This window comes from Thermobia domestica, chromosome 3, assembly GCF_964235325.1.
Source record: "Thermobia domestica chromosome 3, izTheDome1.hap1.1, whole genome shotgun sequence".
NCBI classification, from domain to species: Eukaryota; Metazoa; Arthropoda; class Insecta; order Zygentoma; family Lepismatidae; genus Thermobia; species Thermobia domestica.
Genome location: NC_137456.1, coordinates 348219248 through 348240010, shown reverse-complemented (window position 1 = coordinate 348240010; position 20763 = coordinate 348219248). Strand labels below are relative to the sequence as shown.

The 20763-nt window shown below is 38.0% G+C and overlaps 1 protein-coding gene across 1 annotated transcript in view; it reads left to right on the top strand.

Annotated features, from left to right (window-relative positions):
• The window catches only part of cv-c (RhoGTPase activating protein), a 97393-nt gene that overhangs the window by 19205 nt on the left and 57425 nt on the right, over positions 1–20763 (top strand). Inside the window, exon 2 of the mRNA XM_081752916.1 lies at positions 20295–20437. Within this exon, the coding sequence (XP_081609042.1) occupies positions 20295–20437 (143 nt within the window). The remainder of the gene's footprint in view (positions 1–20294; positions 20438–20763) is intronic.

Genomic DNA, 20763 nt, shown 5'->3' with positions numbered 1-20763 from the left:
TTTTTTTTTTTTTTTAAGTTTAAAGTCATACGATTTTGCTTTGAGATAATGAAAATAAAGAGGAACAAAGAAAGCGGGAGAAACGAGATATATGTTTAACATCGCAGTGGCGGATCTTGCCCAGGGCAAGGGGGCCTGGGCCACCAGTTTTTTGAATGACAAAAATAATTTTAGCAGTTGTTTATATATGTTTTAGGCCGAGACAGCTCTCGATATGCCGGTTAGCTATAGGGCGATGCGGCGCGCTGACCTAGAGACATGCACCCGGCCCGATAATTTTTTTTTTAATTCTTGGCCCAAGCCCGGCCCGGGCCCGATAAACTTTAAAAGTTTCATTTTGTAACATTTTTCACGGGCACACTTCTTCAACGTTTGCCTTTATTCTAATTATCGTTTAACGAAAGTCAATAATTATTGCAATTAATCGGCCCCACCCCGGCCCGACTTGAAGAGAAATCAGTGTCGGCCCGCCCAAGCCCGGCCCGGCCCAAAGAAATAACAGAGTCGGCCCGCAGGCCGGGCCGGGTTTCGGGCGAAGCCCGGCCCGTGCAGGTCTCTACGCTGACCACGCGTTCGTCGTTAGCCTGAACGTAGTTCCACGAATCGCTAACAGATGGCGTGGAACGGCTCAGGCCCACAAATCGGGCCGTTACGTCAAGTGGTGGTTGTGGTGGTTTATATATATATATGTTTGAAAGTTCATAGTAAACGCATAATATATTTATCATCTCTGGGTTCTGGCTGCCTCCCAGTGTTTACCTTCTAGTTCCGCCCCTGAAACCTCGAGAAAACCCACATACACAATGTTTATCCACCACAAAGCTCACTTGGCGCGAGCTGGGATCGACCCAAGGACCACAGCCACACATATGAACGCTCTGCCACTAAGTCACCGCGCACCCTTATGTGGTTTGGATCCCACATTAAGCTGTAGATTCACGTCTCATGTAGCCTCGCTGCTGGAAAGGAAGCTAAACCCAAAATTAAAAAGCGGACCCCGAACCATAACCGCCGTTTGAGTTGACGGAAGCTCAGACTATAATGTAAATAAACCGTCTGAGTATAGGCTGTTTCCCACCACACTAAATTGCCTTCTAGAAAGCTGGATTACAGGATCATACCACCGTTTCCCATTTTCTACAAAAAGTAAATTAATGAATAAATAAATGAAAGTAAGTACAGGGTGACAATGAACTATATGAAATAAAACGGCCATAATTTCTGAACAGTTCGCGTGATGACGTCCAAACTGCGTGGCTGGCCACAGGGCGTGATAGGAATTCGTATGCGCATGCGACAAAACCCACTTTCATTTAGATGGGTTCGTCAATAAGCAAAATTAGCACATTTCAGGGACTGAGAATTCTCAGTTCTCAATGGAGAAGTCTCTCCACCCTGAACGAGTGACGATGTGGTGTGCAATATCCAGCCATGGAATACTCGGTGCGATATTCCTTGACGGCACGGTGACTACTGCACGATACCTGACGGTTTTGGAAAATGATTTCATACTTATTATCCAAAGTGACCTTAATTTCGACAAGATGTTCATGCAAGACGGAGCGCGACCCCATCGGACCATGAGAGTGTTTGACGTCCTGGAGGAGTATTTTGGGGACCGCATTCTGGCTCTGGGGTACCCAGAGGCTACTGGAAGGGAACTCGCTTGGCCGCCACATTTCCCGGATCTGAACCATGTGACTCATTTTTGTGGTGCTATGTTAAAGACAAGGTGTACAGCAATAACCCCAAAGCCATTACCGAGCTGAAACCTGCCATTCAGGAGATCATCGACAGCATAGATTTTCTGACATTTCAACGTGTCATGCACAATTTTGCTGTTCGTCTCCGCCACATCATCGCCAGAGATGGCAGACATGTCGAACATGTCATAAACTAAATCCGAATGTCTGTAGTGCCGTTTACATGTGCATTTCAGTTTGTGTACTATGTAGTTTGTCACTAATTTCCGTTTTATTTCATATAGTTCATTAACTGTCACCCTGTAAATAAAAGTAAGTTAATGGATAACTAAGTCAATAATAAATAAATAAGATAAAGTTTCGTAATGTCAATAATAAATAAATAAGATAAAGTTTAGTATTGTTGAGGGAAGTTTTGTTCAGATCATTGGAGCAAGAAAATGCGGAGAGGAAGAAAAAGGACTGAAGGAAAAATCCGTGCCCTTTATACAGGATATGTATGATATTTAATAAAATTCAAAAAGTCGGAAACCTCATATTTTTCTGTGGTTATTTTTCTGACTGAAACCATGTCTCTGGATTTCTTTTTAGTTTATCATAAATGTACCCAAGTTTCCGTATTTCTGTCCCTAGCAGAAAAGAATATTTTTTTTTTTTTAAAGAAAAAGTTTCTCAAGATTGCTTGGCATTTGACTTAAAGGAAAGAACTTGTTCTTTTGCGAAGTTTCTAATATCATTAAGCGAATGGCAGTCGAATTGAAAATAACGACACAAAGAGATCATTTTATTTATAATCAGTGATCTTAGAAAGAGAGCTTTTCTAAATTGAATTTCCGTGTGTACTCAAGACGTTCTTTTTGAATTTTAATCTTGTAAATAAAATATATATTATGTAAAAGTTCTACTGACACAAAGAAAATCTATCCAATAAATTGGGGAATTCTTTTGTATAATTTTGCAAACAAGAGCCATCATATAGTAGCTTCGTTGAATATACTGTGAACAAAAAGGAAATAAGCTGAAAATTCCGATATCTTATTTCATTCGTAGTTGTCATAGAAACAACATTCTTTGACAAAAGTTTCGCTTTTTACTTGGACACATACAGTAACATTGATGTTGATATGTACTGTATACATTTATTTTTTAGAATGTGAATAAATTACAAATAGCATGAATATAACTGTTTGTGTGTGTGTGTGTGTGTTATTGTTAACATCATGTGGTATTGTTAAAGAGACATAATCCTAAACAGTAGACACTTATATAGTGTGCTATTTAGCAGTCTATATCTTAACATATAATATGTATAAATATTATATAATATGTATAAAATAGGGATGACCAGAACCGGTTTCTGACGGAACCGGTTTTCGGCTCTGAACGGATCCGGTTCCGGAACAGTTTTTTTTCGGATTCAGGTCTGGAACCGGTTCTTCGGATCCAGGTCTGGATCCGGTTCTCAAGATCCGGTTCTGGAACCTGGTTATCGGATCCAGGTCTGGAACCGGTTCCAGAACTTTGTGGCCATCCCTACGCTAAACCCGAGGTGCTGGCAGGCTGTGAACAGTCTGCTAGATGAAATGGTGCAAGCGACAGGCAGGCGCCCAGGCGGCGGCCGCTTGTCTCAATTGCCCAAACAAACTGTGTAAATGGCAAACTCATTGACTAAACACCCACTGGTGGACCAAAATTTTTTTCGGGGAGGGGGGCAAAAGCGGGTCTGGGCGGGAAGGGCACAAGCGCGTGGTCTCCTTTGCAGTGAAGGTGAACTTTGTGCCTTCTTTATGGGTCTTCGGGGCTTTCGGATCCAGGTATGGAACCTGTTCCTAAGATCTAGTTCTAGAACCGTGTTTTCGGATCCAGTTTTGGAACCGGTTCCTAAGATCCGGTTCTAGAATCGGGTTTTCGGATCCAGGTCTGGAACCGGTTCTGAAAACCGGATCTCCAAGAACCGGTTCCTCACGGAACCGAAACTTTGTGGCCATCCCTAGTATAAAACAGTGGCGTATCAGGCATAGGCTTCCCAGTTTTTTTGTGTGACAAAAGTAATTTAATCTATTATTTATATAATTTTGAAAGTTTATAGTAAACTCATGTACCTATCACAGTCTGGGTTCTGATTACCCCCTCCCCAGTTTTTACCTTCTAGATACGACCTTGGTATAAAAGAACGTATGTGTCTGTCGTCATATTTTTGCGTAGGAAGGAGTTAAAGCCACCAAAATATGTACAAAGACATAGCTTCATCAGATATAATCGCGAATTTTTTTTTTTTCGATTTTCGACTTTAGAGGGATTGGAGGAGTCAAAATTTATGCAGAACATACATGTACGGTGAACCATAGTTCCTGTGAAATATAGGCAACTGTTGGGTATTGATTCTCAAATGCCTACAAAGTTATTTTATCATTTCCGAAATGTCCAATGTTAATTAAATTAAGTCTCTCTTAACTACAGACTGCTAATGAATATAAAACATCTTCTTGGTTTACTTTCCATCTTTTAATAATTACTACATATCACTGAGCAGGGGCGGATCCAGGATCGACTTCTGGGAGGGCGGTGATTTGTCATACTGCTACTTTTAAGGGCTCCAAACTTTGGAATGGGTTTTATTTATAAAATAAGAAAGTTTCCTCTACTGGGGGTTCGATCCCCCCCCCTGGATCCGTCCCTGTCACTGAGTACAGTTACGTATCCTTTCCAACCACCAAGGTTCAACGAGAAACATTTTTCTACAAGTTTATCTGTTAATGCAACTGTACAAATGGAACCTTCATGAAATGTCCTTTTAGGCTAAAGCAAGCGGATGATAAATGAAAGTGAATGAGTATGAAATAATTGGTGGAATGTTTATGTGGGAGAAAACGGGAGAACCCACGGACACGATGTCCACCGCAAACTCATTTGGACTAGGATCGAATTAGGGACACCAAGTACCGGAGGTAAACGCTCTACCACTGAGCACTCATACTCCCATCGGTACATTGAAGTTGTAACTAAAATTATACAGAGTGTTTCAAAATGAATATCGTGGTTTTAACTTAAAAATTTTAAGGCTGTGTATTATTTATTACATTTAACGCACAATTATAAATAATACATGAAATGAAAGAGCAACTCAAACAATTTTTGCTACAAGTGTTCAATGTGAGCACTATTCGTCAAACGGTACACATCGAGTCGATAGGCGAGAGCAAGGGCGCCGATCCTGGGGGACCCGCACCCCCTAAAGCTCATGTGTGCCCCCTTATTGTATTTCAAATATTTATACAATATTTGGCATAATTTGAATGCAATTTGTCGTAAAATCCTCATATATGCCTTCTGCATCTGAATGCCCCTCCCCCAAATTTACAGAGAAATCGACGCCCTTGGCGAGAAGCCCCATAAACTTTTCTCCGGGATATGGAACAAAACATATTCAATTTAGGGGAGTCTCATTACAACTGTACAATATCGTGTTAACATTCAAAACATCAACATCGTGTTCGAAATACCCATGAGAAAATATATTATTTTTAGGGATGCGCACGAGACGAGTCGAGACAGGATTTTTCTGCCAAAATTCGAGTCATCACTTTTACAGCACATTTTCGAGACGAGACAGCCACAAATCTAGTATCGTGTGCATCCCTAATTATTTTAGACGAAAAGTCGAGCTCCTTCATGGCTAAGCGGTTAGTGTAAGTGCCTTTGGCGTATCAGATCCAGGTTCGATTCCCGGTGGGAGATTGTGTGGTTCGGATCCCACGTTAAGCTATAGGTCCACGACTCATAATAGCCTCGCCGTTGAAAGGGACGCTAACCTGAAAAGCCAATCCAATCTAATCCTAGACAAAAAGTCATGGAGTGAGTCCTCTCAAGTTGTACGACAATTAAATGAGCAGCTATTGAGTTGATTCTTTTACTTGTAAATATTCTCCAGGGCTATAAAACTCATTAACTTTTATTAATTACATATTTTTTGTGTTCCTCTTAGATTTGTTAATTGAGAAATATAACATTACTTTTTTTGGTTAGCAAAGATAGCCTTTGAATACAAGAAGTTAGTGGAGACCTCACAAAGAGCAACGGTTATGAAGAAGATTCATTAGCACTCTTTTGTGAAGGGGGCGTTTCCTACCGAAATTAAATAGCCGCTTTTTTCTATCTTTTCCACCATCTTATATCCGCAGCCATTTCTTATTCTTCGTCGCTAAGCTTCTTATGAAACGTCTGCTTCTCTATGTACACTGTTGGTTGTATGGTCACAGCATAAGAATATACTGTTTATATAAAGATTTCTTATCGGGCACAAAATCTTCGCTTTAGATCAACTGCAAATATGGATCCAGACGAACTTTCTTTCCTGTTTACAGTTCGTGAAGATTAAGGGCCACGGTGAACCATGGTAGTGCGCTCACTGTGATGTGAATATAATAAAATAAAGCATATGGGTAGTTTCATTATTTATTAAATATGCACTAAGGCTTCCCAGTATACAAGGTGTTTCAAAACAACATCGACAACGTTTGGGAGGTGATTCCTGACACCAAGATAAAACAAACAGTATAGGCCAATCTGGGTGCATAAATGTTTCCTTTCGGAGTTATAAGTTGCCGAAAACATTAAAAAAATGAACTTTAAAGGTCCATATCTCCAAAACTATGGGACCAACCGTAGCCGGGTTAAGACTTCACGTAGGAACTAATGTGTGCGCTATCCAAAAATACATGTTTTCAAAGATACTAAAGATACTAAAATACATATTTCCAAAGATGAATATCCAAAGATACTCATGCAACAATTTTTATAGGGGCATTTTAGTTACGGACATATAATCTAAAGTACTCTCCAACAACCTCATAAAAGTCATTGCAGAAGTACCGCAGGATTCTGAAACCATGGACATTTGGATAGGGCATATACTAAAATCGGTGCAACAAGAGTTGGCTTCTGACAGTTGAGTAGAGCACGCGGAGTATTGGTGGCGCTGCTGCCAAAGACTCTGCAACAGACACAGCAGCTGTGGTGACAAATTAGGACATTTAATTTTATAATCGTAAAAATATAAGGGAGCACGTGTTTTTCAAATAACAACAATTATAGTACTTGGAATATTGATCTGTAGGAGGCCAACTCTTGTTGCGCGGATTATAGCTCCTAAGTGAAGTCTTGATCCGACTACGTAGGTTCCATGCTTTTGGAGCTATGGATCTTTAAATTTAATTTTTTAAAATGTTTTCGTCAGCCTATAACTCCAAAAGGAAGGATTTGTGCAAACAGGTACTTTTTGTTTCATCTTGGTGTCAGAAATCCCCTCCCAAACGTTGTCGGTGTTGTTTTGAAACACCCTGTATGTGAACATTTTGTCTGTGGCGGATCCACAGAAAGGGCAGAGGGCGCCCAAATTTAAACAGAAATGAAAGTTTAAACATATAATGCCAATTTTCGGCTACATGTGATTCATATTATTGTGTACTGTTGCTTTGCTAGTGTCATAATGAAAAGTTTGATAATGGTATCATTATCAGCTTCATCTTAATGGATAATTTGGTTAGTTTACATTATCAGTTTTTAGGTTTACAAAACTTTTCGATTTTCTCGATTTTCTTAAACACTGCGCATCAGAATTCACACTTTCATCTGTATCATTTTGTTGACCTCAATGAGATATCGATTACTTTAACGGAAAAAATGTCCAAAGATTATATATATATTAGCCGATAAATCTTACTGAAATGAGCAAAGTGGTATGTATAAGTCCAATGTTGGGCGTTAGTAAATTAAAATCAATTGCAATTAATCAGTTTATTGAAAATTTATTGTTGTGGAAATTAATTGCAGTTGAATTAACTACTTTCAATTGCAATTGAATGTCTGAATTTAATTACAACTGATTTCCTCTGAAAAAAGAAACTTTCGATTGATTGATTGCAATTGTTTTTCATTGATTAATGGCTAGCTGTAATTAACAATTGACAATTACTAATTTTAATTGTTAATTGCAATTAACAATTAGACTTACAAGATAATTGTTAATTGAATTGAATTTGCTCAACATTTTCGGGAAAATGGGGTTGAAATCAATAAATTTGTAAACTTAAAATAAAATTATCCTGTACGAGTACCTTGCCACTTATTGAGGTGAAAAACTGATACCAAAATATTCCCTCCTCAAGCTTTTTAAAATGATAAAAGCAAAATGACAGCACGATTAATGAGACAGCATTGGAAACTACTGTATGTTGTTCCTTGTCATTGACTTTTTATTCTGTTGTTGTTTCCTCCTAACGGTGATACCCATTCTCCTAACGGTCACACACATTCCTAATGGTGATACCCATTCCCCTAGTTGTGACACACACATTCGTAATTGTGATAGCCATTCTCCTAACGGTCACACACATTCCTAATGGTGATACCCATTACCCTAACTGTGACATACACATTCGTAACGGTGATATCCATTCTCCTAACGATGACACACATTCCTAACGGTGATATCCATTCTCCTAACGGTGAAACACATTCCTAACACTGATATCCATTCTTCTAGTGCTGATATCCATTCTCCTAATGATCACACACATTCCTAACAGTTATACCTATTCCCCTAACTGTGATATCCATTCTCTTAATGGTAACACACATTCCTAATAGTGATACCTATTCCCCTAACGGTGACACACATTCCTAAAGGTGATACTTATTCTCCTAACGGTGACACACATTTCTAACGGTGACACACATTCTCCTAACGATAATATCCATTCTGCTAACGATGATATACATTCTCCAAACGATGATACCCATTCCTAACAGTAATGCACACGCTATTTGTAATATTGTAGAACTTTAGTTCATAGAATGTAATTATTACTTTTTATGTAGTGCCTAATAATGGGGTAGTTTTCTATTTCGTAGTTTGTACATAGGGAATTGTAACACAGCGAAGCACGGATTTCCTCTGGTGTACGTATACCGTGGGGTGATAGAAAACCATGCTCTGGATTCCTTTATGAACAAGGGATACACAAAAGACAACCCCTTGGCGAAGTCTAAATATATCTGTCCATAAATCACCTCCCACTGCCTTGCTTATGTGCGTAGCTTTGAAGAGCAGTTTTTTTTAGTTGCCTCCAAACAGGGAATGCGTTTCGAGCAGAGTGCTTTTTATACAAGTGAAAAGACTTGTGTGTTGGTTGTAATGATTCAATACCAACGAAGAGTTTACGGGGAGAAAATAGTTCGTTTCATAATATATGGAGTTATATTTTCTTCCCTAACAAAACAAAATTCCTGTGTAAAGACCTTCTAAGTGTTGGAGGTTTCAGTTACAAATTTATCTTCGGGAAAGTGTGATTTTAATGGATATATTTTTTAAATATATGTTTTTATTTGTTTTCTAGTGGCAAGATCAAACTGTTTTTTTGACCAAATAAATAGAAACATTAATGTGAAACATTAGTAGATAATGTCGAAGAAGTGAGTAGAGCTGCACTTGTCTCATGGTAATTGGTTAGTACTAAGCTATTTAATAGATGTGTTCATATTTTTTAATTTATAGTTTTGATAACATAGTTTTCGTTTCAAAATAATATTTAATCACCTTACTTTTCTATTTACCGATGCGGAAATGATTATTTTAACTTAGTAGAATAGGTACAGGTGCATGTCCCTCATTACGTACATGAACATGTGATTTAATTGCTATAAAAATATTGGTTTAAGCAGTATCTTGCCGTGAAGGGGAGCGAGCTGGGCGACTGCTCCGGGCGCCACAATAAGAGGGCGCAAAATTCGGGAGAAAAAGAACAGGAAGGAAAGAAAAAAGAGAGGAAAATTAGTTGGAATATTATTAGGATGTACTTAAATCTTCTACTTTAGGAAGTGATCCTTTAATATTACTCATGTTGGGAAAATGCATGTGCACATATGTAAAATGGAAGGAAAAAAAGTAATAAAAAGTGCTCAAAATCAAGGAAAAGCAGGGTTTATTTTCGAAAATTTTCTTCCACCTCGCGCCAACCATTGTGGCGCTTCGCCCCTGGTCTGTCGACCTCACTCATATGTACGGGGGCGCCGTCGTATACTCCTCGTGCCGGGTGCTGATTTTCCATGGCACTGTACTAACAAGGAGAAAGCAGACTTTGGTAAATGAACTTCGGGGGCATTTTTCGCTAGGTGGTAGTGCACATTTAAAGTGTTAATGTTACAAACTGGGAGAGCGCAGTAGCCAAAAATAACAGAGAAAAGACGTCGTAAAGTTTTCGACTTGTCGCATATATCATATGACGTGTAAAGTTATCAAGTGACGTCGAGGCAGAGTGAGGAGCATGTGCGACTCAGGTACAAATAGTTCCAGGTTCCGTTTTTGCTCGAGTCATTCTTTTTTTCTTGTTTTGTTTTTTTCGCTTCAACCAATAAAAGTAGCCATTTGTACTCGTAACTACAAGTAAAATATGAATTCACCATATGCTTTATAATGAATAAAACAATAGACATGTTCAAATCAGTTTTAAAAACTTTCAATGTTCCATGCTAATTAGCAACTACATGTAATTTATTCCGGTTTCTTATCTGCTGTGCATGTTCATGTATGTAGTGTGTGCGTGCGTGTGTGCAAATAGAGAAGTTTTGCAAAACAAGTTAATTTATTTTATAAAATGTCTCAGTTGGGTAAGGCAAAAAGATACATGAATTTCAGAAGTAAAATTCTCTACTTAAATTCCATTACTTTCCTAGGTTTTTTTAAGTCGCTGACTTTCTCAGGACATTTTACGAGTAAGCTGAACTTTGTAGGTTTCCCAGGTCGGTGAGAACCCAGATGTGATCAAATTTGCTTGACCGACCAAACCATTGACCCTTCGGGTGAGACTAAAGAACTATGACATTTTTTAAGATTGCAGCTCAAATTTTCCAGAAGTTGTTTAATTTTGAACTTTTGCCTTTTACTCACTGTGCGTCGTTGTAAGGCAACCAAGCCATACAGTTTGGAAAGCGTAGGCTGATCGGAGTTCAGTGTCACTTTTCAGGACCAGGTCTACGCGAGAAGATAGCTGAATAAATCACAATGTGACAATTGAGAATAAAAATTTAACATGTTAGCATTAATTTGGGCATCTCTCATCTGAATCTTAGAGCGTTCACCTCCGGTGCTGGGGGTTCCTGGTTCGATCCCAGCTCGCGCCATGTGGACTTTGTGGTGGACAAACACCGTGCTCATGGGTTTTCTCGGGGTTCTCCCGTTTCCTCACACTTACTTCATCCCACCATTTCACTCATTTCTCATTATCACCGTCTCCTGTAGCCTAACCGGCATAATCGTGGGACGTTAAACTTAAAGATTTCATTTCTTTTTTTTTCTCATCTGAATCTTGATCTGAAGTTCCGAATGTCTACTTGAATCATAGAAACCAGATCTCTGTTTCGAAATTCGATCCATGGTTTCCCAGGGTTTGTTCGGGTAGTAGCACTGATCTTTTCCAGCCAAAACATGGTGAAGGAGGGGGGTGCTGCTGCGCTGGTTGTGAGGAGGAGGGATCTTAGCTACCAGCGCACCAGTCGTTTTCAAGCCTTCACGGAGTGTAGATCGAGTTTAAGGTGAACCCTTTTCAAGGTCCCTTGTCATCCCCACAATCAATCGTTTGTTAGAGTAGCGTTACGTGGTGCAGTTTTGCTGAAACTGGCGCTCCTGGTACAGCTGCGCGTGATACCCATGGCATGATCAACACTGCTTATGGGAGTGATGCCATGGGTCGACGAAGTGTTTTTGAGTGGCACAAATTGTTTCGGGAGGGAAGAGAGCAAGTTGAAGATGAACAACGGTTTGTATCGCCTGGTCAGGCACTGGATGCTGTATTCTACCTGGAAGTACATGAAATACTCAAAAAACTAGTCTCCTGCGTTCATCCAGCAATCGCTGGATCATGGAAGCTTTGTGACGACAATGCGCCGAGCCACACCGCCTTTGCTATCATGGACTTTCTCATCAAACATGGCATCACACAGCTTTTCCAGTCAGTGTACAGCCCAGATGTTCTTCGTGTTACCCCGACTGAAAAGGGTCATGAAAGGATGGTTCTCCGGCTCGGTCCAAGCCATTCAAGAGAAGTAACAAGGGAGCTGAAGTGAGGGGCATTCCAGTTTCTGCGTTCCAGAGAACCTTCAGAGATTGGCAGAGTCGCTGAACGCAGAAGGGGCATAGTTTGAAAACTATTAAGAGTCTTCATCCCGGCGAAATTAAAATACCGCTAATTTTAAGTAGTTATGTCATATCTTCAAATAGATAAAAGATAATCGAAATGTGGAACAAGAGCGCCCTAGACAATATTATTTTACATGAGAAACCGTTATCACGACTCACTTATCTGCTTTTGATTTCGAGCCATTTTGAAAATCGGAATTTATTTCCGCGTTTCTAAACAGCTGAAAACGGAAATCCGCTAGGTGACTTGTGATAACGGTACCTCACGCAAAATAATATTGTCTAGGGCGCTCTTGTTCCACATTTCGATTATCTTTTATCTATTTGAAGATATCACATAATTACTGTAAAATTAGCGGTATTTTAATTTCGCCGGGATGAAGACTCTTAAGTCGGTGTCAGAATTGTGATTAAAAAAAAAAAAAAAAAAAAACTCCTTCTACTTTCAAGACAAACACTGTAAGTTATGGACATTAGGATCCAGATGCTGATCCGACATCCAAAGATTCATATTCAGGTTTGGATCCTAACTCCTTCGCATTCAAATCTAATCGGATATTCGAATCTAAAGATTTTGGTTATCTCTGATAGGCGCATATCTAAGGCGTTGTACTCTGAACAAAGGTTTAACCTACCACCTGTATATTAGAAAGGAGTTCTAGCTATGGAGCAATGAGAAATGAAGTTCTTAACAGTATTGCTTCGTACATTGGATTGTATTCAAAAGTAAATTTACACAAGTGAAAAAGAAACGGAGCGCAAATGTATGGGTTTTGCCAGTTGTTACCTTATGGCTACGTGACCTAACCCAACGTCTACAGTTTGTTATTGCTCTGACCAAACAAATAGCCATTTAGAAAGAAACCAAACACACTATAGAAGAGAATGCGTATGCGCCTGACATGCAAAGCAGTTTTAAAAATATGGGAAGTCTGAGGTGCATGTTCTTGTACCTGCACCGTAGAGCAAATATTGACATAACGTGCCTCATACCACGCAATCTCTTCATACGTGTGGTTAGGGTGTGTATCCAACGTGTGTAGGTGTTCAGCCATATTAAATTTTACGAGAGTATTTGTCACTTCTTTAGGTCAATTCATTTTCCAAATAAACCAAACTACTTTCTTCGTTCGTAGTTTTCTGCTCGATTGCTTGCAATGAAATAAAATTAATTTGTTGCCAGAGTTTACATATGTAGCAGGGACGTACGCAGGGGGTGGGTCCTGGGGGTCCGGACCCCCCCTGAAATTTCGACTTTTGTAAAAATTTAGCCTAATTTTAGGGGCAATTTTAGGAATTTTAATATAAAGTACCCCTCCCGAAATAAATTTCTGCGTACGCTACTGATATGTAGCACTATCAAAACCAATTTTCCACCAAAATCCCCTTTATTTACGTACAATATAGGCTGCAAGTTGTTTCATATTGCTGTATTGATTTTCGTGCGTTTCTTTTAACCTGTTTGGAGTTACAGTACCTATTTTTAGGTTCAAAAGTAGTGTCTTCGTTATTCGATTAAGAAAGTTTCAGGGTATCTTTCTACTTCGTTTCTATTTTCTCAAGCATAGAGGCATTGTGGAACACGTTACGTATGGTTTCACACCTTTCTCTGTCGAAACAATGGGTTAATGATTTCGACTTAAAAAAAAATGTTAGGCCTATTTTTATTATTTTTTGGCAGGCTTACTTTTGCACCTAGAAGATTGAAATATTGCACAAACATTCAGTGCACCGATTAGTATTTTTCATATCTTTTCAGATCTTTGTGTTCAGACAGGGGGCGTCCAGAGGGGCAAAAAGGTAAAAGATAAGAAAGAGGGATATTTTTTTAAATCAAAAATTCCTTTTTTCGGGATTTTTCCGCCTCAGATACATGATGGAGACATGTGAATGGTACCTTTTGAAACTTTGTTTTATTCTGAGGAGAATGAGGACAAAACATGAACCCAGGCTAAACAGGGATGTCTCAGGAAATTTTTTACCTGAGATCCCGGACTTTTGTGGTAATCTGGGACATTGTGGGACTCAGAGGTAAATATTTTCTCTCCGCTTACTATACAAGATAGAAGTCTGAAATTTTGTACACCCCTTAGTATTTTTCAGTTGACTTTGAGATTTGTGCGTTAACAGAGGAGGGAGGGAGAATTCTGAAAAAATCCGGATTTCTCTCAAAATTTCTCCCATCAGGGACATGATAGGGAAATATGAGTGGTACCTTTTGAAAGGCTGTTCTATTCTGAAGAGAATAAAGTACGAACCACAGTCCTAGGATAGATAGGGATGATGCTGTAGCCGCTTGACTGAAAGTCTATAATTTACTTTTTTTTAAAAAAAAAAAAAAGCCATAATTTAAAAGAGTTAAAGGATTCATTATTTCCTTAGGAGTGAAAATTTCGATTTTTCTGATGTTGAAAATAACTTAGTAGTATCACTGGAGGAAATTTCTTCTAGCTATCTAGATTGGTTGAAACAAAATAAATTTATGTAATACTGACTCTTTGTATTGATAGCATCGTGCTGCCACCTAGCGCTTGGGTTGTCTTAACTGTTGTCTCTTCACATGACGCAACTAAGTAGTGTCGTTGGAAGTTAAATAAGCAGATTTGATTGACTCAGTAAATTAGTAACGGAATATTTTTCATATATATTCTTTTTCGTTTGTCTTTCCCTGAAATATCAAGGACACTTTAAATCGTATGGTTTCAACCGATTTCTTCCCATGGGGATCAAACTTGGCATAATAGTAGGCATGTGAAATATTGTTATGCAGCCTTTCGGTCCCCGGGATTATGGGCTGGTAAATTTGGAGTCGATTAAAAATTTAAAAAAAAAAAAAAAAAACATCCGATCGGGATCAAATCTTTTATAATGGTAGAGTTTGACCGGCTATATAATCGTGTAAAAATATTATGTTGTGCGGAATTTCGTTTCCGACTTCTGAGCCGTCAAATTTTGAGTCGTATTAAAAAAAAAAAAATACATACAGAGAATTCATTCGATTTTGCATCAAACTCGGCATGAAACTGGATCTTTACGTGCTATATAGAAAGCGTGAAATATTATGTGCATGCTTCTGGTTTCTAAATTTCACAGAATCAGATTTCTAAATCAATTCCTCGGGCATAATTTAAACATAATAAATAATGTTTAATTAACAATATTAAAGATCAGTCTTAAACAGTGGCGGATCTAGCCCTGGGCGGGTTGATCTAGGCCCTCAGTTTTTTAAGCAACAAAAATAATTGAAACTATTATTTATTTATTTATTTATTTTTGAAAGTTTATAGTAAGCGTTGGCTTTTCTTCTTTATTAGATTCTTTTTTTGAAACGTTACATATAGTTACAGTTGCAGTTTTTCTATTGAAACATTAGATATAGTATACTTATCATAGGCAGGGGTTTTGCCTGCTTACGCCTCAGTTTTCACCTTCTAGATCCACCCAGGCACGTAGCCAAGGGGGGGGGGGGTCCGGACCCCCCTTTCGGAACCGGAAATGAAAAAAATTAAGGAAGAATAAAAACAAAAAGAAACTAGAAAAAGAAGAATTAGCGTTAAAAATATAACGCTACAGCAAGCGTTTGGTTACTCTTTCTTATGAGGAGCTTTGTGTAGAGGAAACTGGGGGGGGGATCAAGTTGAAAATGGATATTATTGTAAGGGAGCATTTCGAATTCCATCTATCTCTATGCAAATCCTATGGACCATAAATGACGATCGATAAACTGGTTCGATCAGATACTACTCTCAGAAGAACTTAAAAAACTCGGAAGATTATATATTTTTTTTTAAAAAAAAATACTTTTTGTTATATTTTTTTATCGAGATTCTTCATAGTTCGTTATTAAAATACTTACTAACATATCCTCATTTTATTGTCCTAAGAAACCAATATGGATATGTTGCCAATAAAATAGTTTAGATTGATCGAGCCCTTGGTGTATAACCAGAGTATTTCATGCCATGCCTTCCCCCCTCATTACGAAATCCTGCTTAAACGAACCAATATGTGTTTCCAGTAAACTAGTTCAGAATAATCGAGCCGTTGGTGTGATAACCGCAGTATTTCGTCACGGACCCCCCTATTATGAAATTCTGGCTACGTGCCTGATCCACCACTGTCTTGGACAAAAAAGAAGTATATAAAAACTGAAAGAAGACGATTTTTTACGACTCTGCGTATTTCTCTTAATGAAACGAGTTATTTCCACATAAAGTTATAAATTTTATGAGATTTTTGTATGCAGACAAATAGCTTGATCTAATAAGGTGAAGAATATTTAAAACTTCATTTAAGCAATTAATTATTTCGTAAATTTGTTTATTAAATTTATATTGTTAGTTTTTCATTTTGCAAGTGAAATCTAGTAAATGGTATGTGTTGGTTTTTAATCCAAAGTTAAAGAAATTACTGCCAGATTGTAATACGTTCCATGTTCAAGATCTGACATGTCGATTGATTAGTTGTAACAAAGTTCTAGCAGTAAGTCAATGCTTTAAAGCAACGATTATCAACCTATGGATTGCTCTCCACAGTGGATTTCTGACAAATTATTTGGTAGAGCGTGTAATTCTCGTGTCGCATTAAACTTCTTATGATTTTTTTTGTATTAAGATATAAAGATTCTGAGTTTTAATTTTCACCCTTTTCCTAATAATCAACAGATGGCAACACTTGGTCTCTTTATTTCCAATGTATTTTGTAGGGAAGTGACAATACTCAAAATAATTCTATCAAATTGAAGAGAGAATGATTGAAATTATCCAAAAAACAAATTGAATAAACAATGAGAGAATAACCCGTGTAGTTTTTCGATGTTTTCTTTCTTCCATGATTGAGTATTAGTATTGGAAGTATGTGTCTCAAGCAGTGCCCCCACCCCCATCCCAGAAGAGGAAACTTTCTTATTTTATATACATAAATAAAACCCATACCAGAGTTTGGAGCTCTTAAAAGTAGCTCTAAGTAGCAGCATTACAACCCACCGCCCTCCCAGAAGTCCGTCCTGGATCCGCCCCTGGTCTCAAGAGTAAAATTGAGTACTCTCAACGATGAGAGAAACTAAAAACTAATTGACTAACTTTATGGCCTATGGAAACCGAAGGTTCAATGCCGCGTTCACAAAAGCTCTCTACTGCTATCCTTAGCCAACTGGATCCAGTTTCCTAGACTTGACCCTAACAATATTTGGTAAACAGTATAAATTATGCATTTTCTCGTTATGAAGTTTCCGCCATTCCCCATTCCTGTCCCTCTTGAGTCCGAATATTCGTCTCAGGCTAATATTTTGTCTGCGTTCTTCTTGAGAGTGAGTGACCGACTATGTTCTGCAACCATACAGCGCTGCAGCAGCAATAACCATTTTATATGTTAATTTTTAAATTCCTCGACAGAACTCACAAGGACAAAAAATTTTGAACTGAATAATAACATAAATTTCCTGTTTTTAGTCGATATTATTTTTTCTTCATACATGTGGTTTTGGTATGTTAACAATGAGAGAAACAAGATATAAAAAATCTAATCTCAGATTATTGATTAAGCTTATTTTTGGACGAAGTTTTAATCTTCATATTGTCGCTTTCTAGAAAATAGACACGGTACAAAACAAGAATTTTAGGAATGACACCCCTCAAAACATACATGAAAAGATTACGATCTTGGCCAATAATTAGGTTTTGAATCAGGGGCCACAAATTTTTCGAACAGCCCCTAAATCGAGTTTTCATGTTTCTTTACGGAATAAGCACATCATACTGAGTTGCGTGATAGTTTGGGTTTGGTTTCACTATGTGTACTTCTCCAGATATAAGAGCGACAAGAAAATTTTTGCCTGAAATATGTATTGGATCTTTTGATCCAAAAATAGGGGAAACGTTCTTCATGTATTGGTAATAGTCAACTATTTACGTTTACCTTAAAAATATACTTCCCCCCTGATTCCGGCTTGAATACGATTTTCTTTTTGAAATTGTTAAAGGCGTAACCTATACACACACGAGAGTACGATATTTTGAAGAGAAAATTAAAATTGCGCGTTTTTATTTTTTCTTTATTTCAAATGACTTGTAACAAATGTTCTTATAACTAAAGGAACAAGTTTCTTTACTCCGTTCTTAGAGTTAGTCTGGTTTTGACACATGACATATTACCCTCTGCAGCATAATTTGAGTGGTTCTTAAATTTACACTGTAAGAAAGCAAAGGTGAAACTACGTTGAACCTCCAGCAGGTGTGTTAGTAAATAATCATCTTTTATCTTATTCTTCTCAGAGCAATCAACATCCTTTTGTAGATATGTATCAGCTAACAAAATAAATAGTAATAACACTTCTTTCTTTTAAAAATGGAGCAGATTTCACCCGTGATAGCGCCTCCCTTTTACTTCTGTTACCAGTTTTTATTCTTTCTCAACGAGAGAAGATGGACTTTCTGTTTTTAATTGATAATTGTGTGCACACGAGTAAATTATACGTTTCGGATGCAGTAACTCAGGCTAACACGTCCAGAAAAGGTTCGTTGAGGGTTTTTTTCTTTGTAAACAGTGGCCTAATATTAACATCACTTGTTCTTTCCTAGCCAAGTAACCCAAACTGAGCGTTTCTCTTTCTATATTGCGTTGAAGTAAACAAGAGTTTCGTATTTTGTAGAACTCTCTTTTCAGAATAACGTTATTATTTGTCTTTGGCCGTCGTTTTCAATTCTTTCTCGCTGTTGTTGGTTAGACGGCTTTTCAGTTTTGCTACCTACTTCCATATTTTATGTTCATCTCCTTTTCATTTAGACTTTGCCGCGTGCAATTTCAAGAAGAGAAGCTAACGATAAAATTAATTGTTTGTTGTAATTATTTTGTCCAAGATCACAATCTTTGTGACATGCGCTATTTACGGTTAGAAGGTAAAGTGGTCTTGTCTTTGTTGGTTTAACCAGTTCTTTTGATGTTAAAGAGCTTCCTCTGATAAGCTTAAAAAAAAAAAAAAAAAAAAAATGCAGTGAAATTATAGTGTGTCTGTTCAACTTCCAAATTAACTTTGAAGTAACATCTTAAAGCATAAGGCTTCCCTTGTAGAAAGATCTCACTGACATTTGTATATCAATGTATAAATTACTTTTCCAAAACCCTATTCAGTAATAGAAATAAAATCTTGTTGACATAGTGCTCTCGACTAATAATAGACTAATGTAATAACTAACCTGTAGAGAGCATCCTTGTGGCTATATAGCTAACATATGAACTGTGCTGACAGCGTTGCAAGAATTCTGAAAATCATTCCTGTTTCTTTTTTAAAAATATCTTTCGTCTTGTGTATATTACGCATGAGGATTGATTCACGCCACAAATTCAGTTCTAAACTGTATTGAACCTCACATACACAAGTGATAAAAATGCTCAATGTGTAGAAGTCTTACAAGACTGCTTGTAAAGTTCCCGATCCCTAAAAGATTGGTTCTAAAGTCCCCGATCCCTAAAAGACTGGTTCTAAAGTCGCCGATCCCTAAAAGACTGGTTCTAAAGTCACCGATCCCTAAAAGACTGGTTCTAAAGTCACCGATACCTGAAAGACGGGTTCTAAAGTCCTCGATCCTTAAAAGACCGGTTCTAAAGTCGCCGATCCCTAAAAGACTGGTTCTAAAGTCGCCGATCCCTAAAAGACTGGTTCTAAAGTCGCCGATCCCTAAAAGACTGGTTCTAAAGTCGCCGATCCTTAAAAGACTGGTTCTGAAGTCACCGATCCCTAAAAGACTGGTTCTAAAGTCCCCGATCCCTAAAAGACTGGTTCTAAAGTCCCCGATCCCTAAAAGACTGGTTCTAAAGTCCCCGATCCCTAAAAAACTGGTTCTAAAGTCCCCGATCCCTAAAAAACTGGTTCTAAAGTCCCCGATCCCTAAAAGACTGGTTCTAAAGTCCCCAATCCCTAAAAGACTGGTTCTAAAGTCCCCGATCCCTAAAAGACTGGGCCTAAAGTCCCCGATCCCTAAAAGACTGGGCCTAAAGTCCCCGATCCCTAAAAGACTGGGTCTAAAGTCACCGATCCTTAAAAGACTGATTCTAAAGTTCGCAAGTCCGTAAGTCTTAAAGAAAACAATTCTTGAATATGTACAGTACAATGCCTACAGCTTTGAATGTTTGATTGAATTTTTAGAATTTCGGCATTTTAGGATATATGAACGTCATCCATGACTATTTCGTATTGCAAATCTTCGATCTATAGCCTTTTAAAGGAAATATATAAAGTGTTAGATATAACACTTAAGGGCTGTAGAACTGTGTCAAAGAAAGTTACTGTATTTAAGTGTGTCAAAAGATTATTAAAGAATTTTAATTCGTTTGTTCAACAATCTTCTTGTGATCTCAAATACCCCACGCTGATTCTTCTTTTTTTCCCTCCATTTCAGATTTGCAGTTTCCCATTGACGTAAGCGCTGTTCAGAAGGACCACCCCTTCCTGGACCAAGACTCTCTGCAGTCCCTCTTCCGAAGACTCAATGCACTCAACAGATGCGCCAAAATGAAGGTGGACAGCATGCCAAAGAAGACGGTAAGACCAACTGAACACCTCTTCTGGAAGGAAATGTCGTTTGGTACTGACAATTCCATGACTTTTTTTTTTTTTTTTTTTTTTTTTTGCCATAATAACAGAACGTCTCAGCCACTTAGAAGTCCCATCGAGTGATGATAGGATACCGTAGTGGCCTGACTAATCAAAAACATTAACAATCTATTAATACATCGCCAATGTATGTTGCAAAATAGAATAATAATAAGAGGAATCCAAATTCCATCAGTGAACAATATCATCGATGGTTAACCCTTTCGGACCCAGGTCATTTCTGGCGTTTTCCTACATTTTCAGTTAGTGACTTA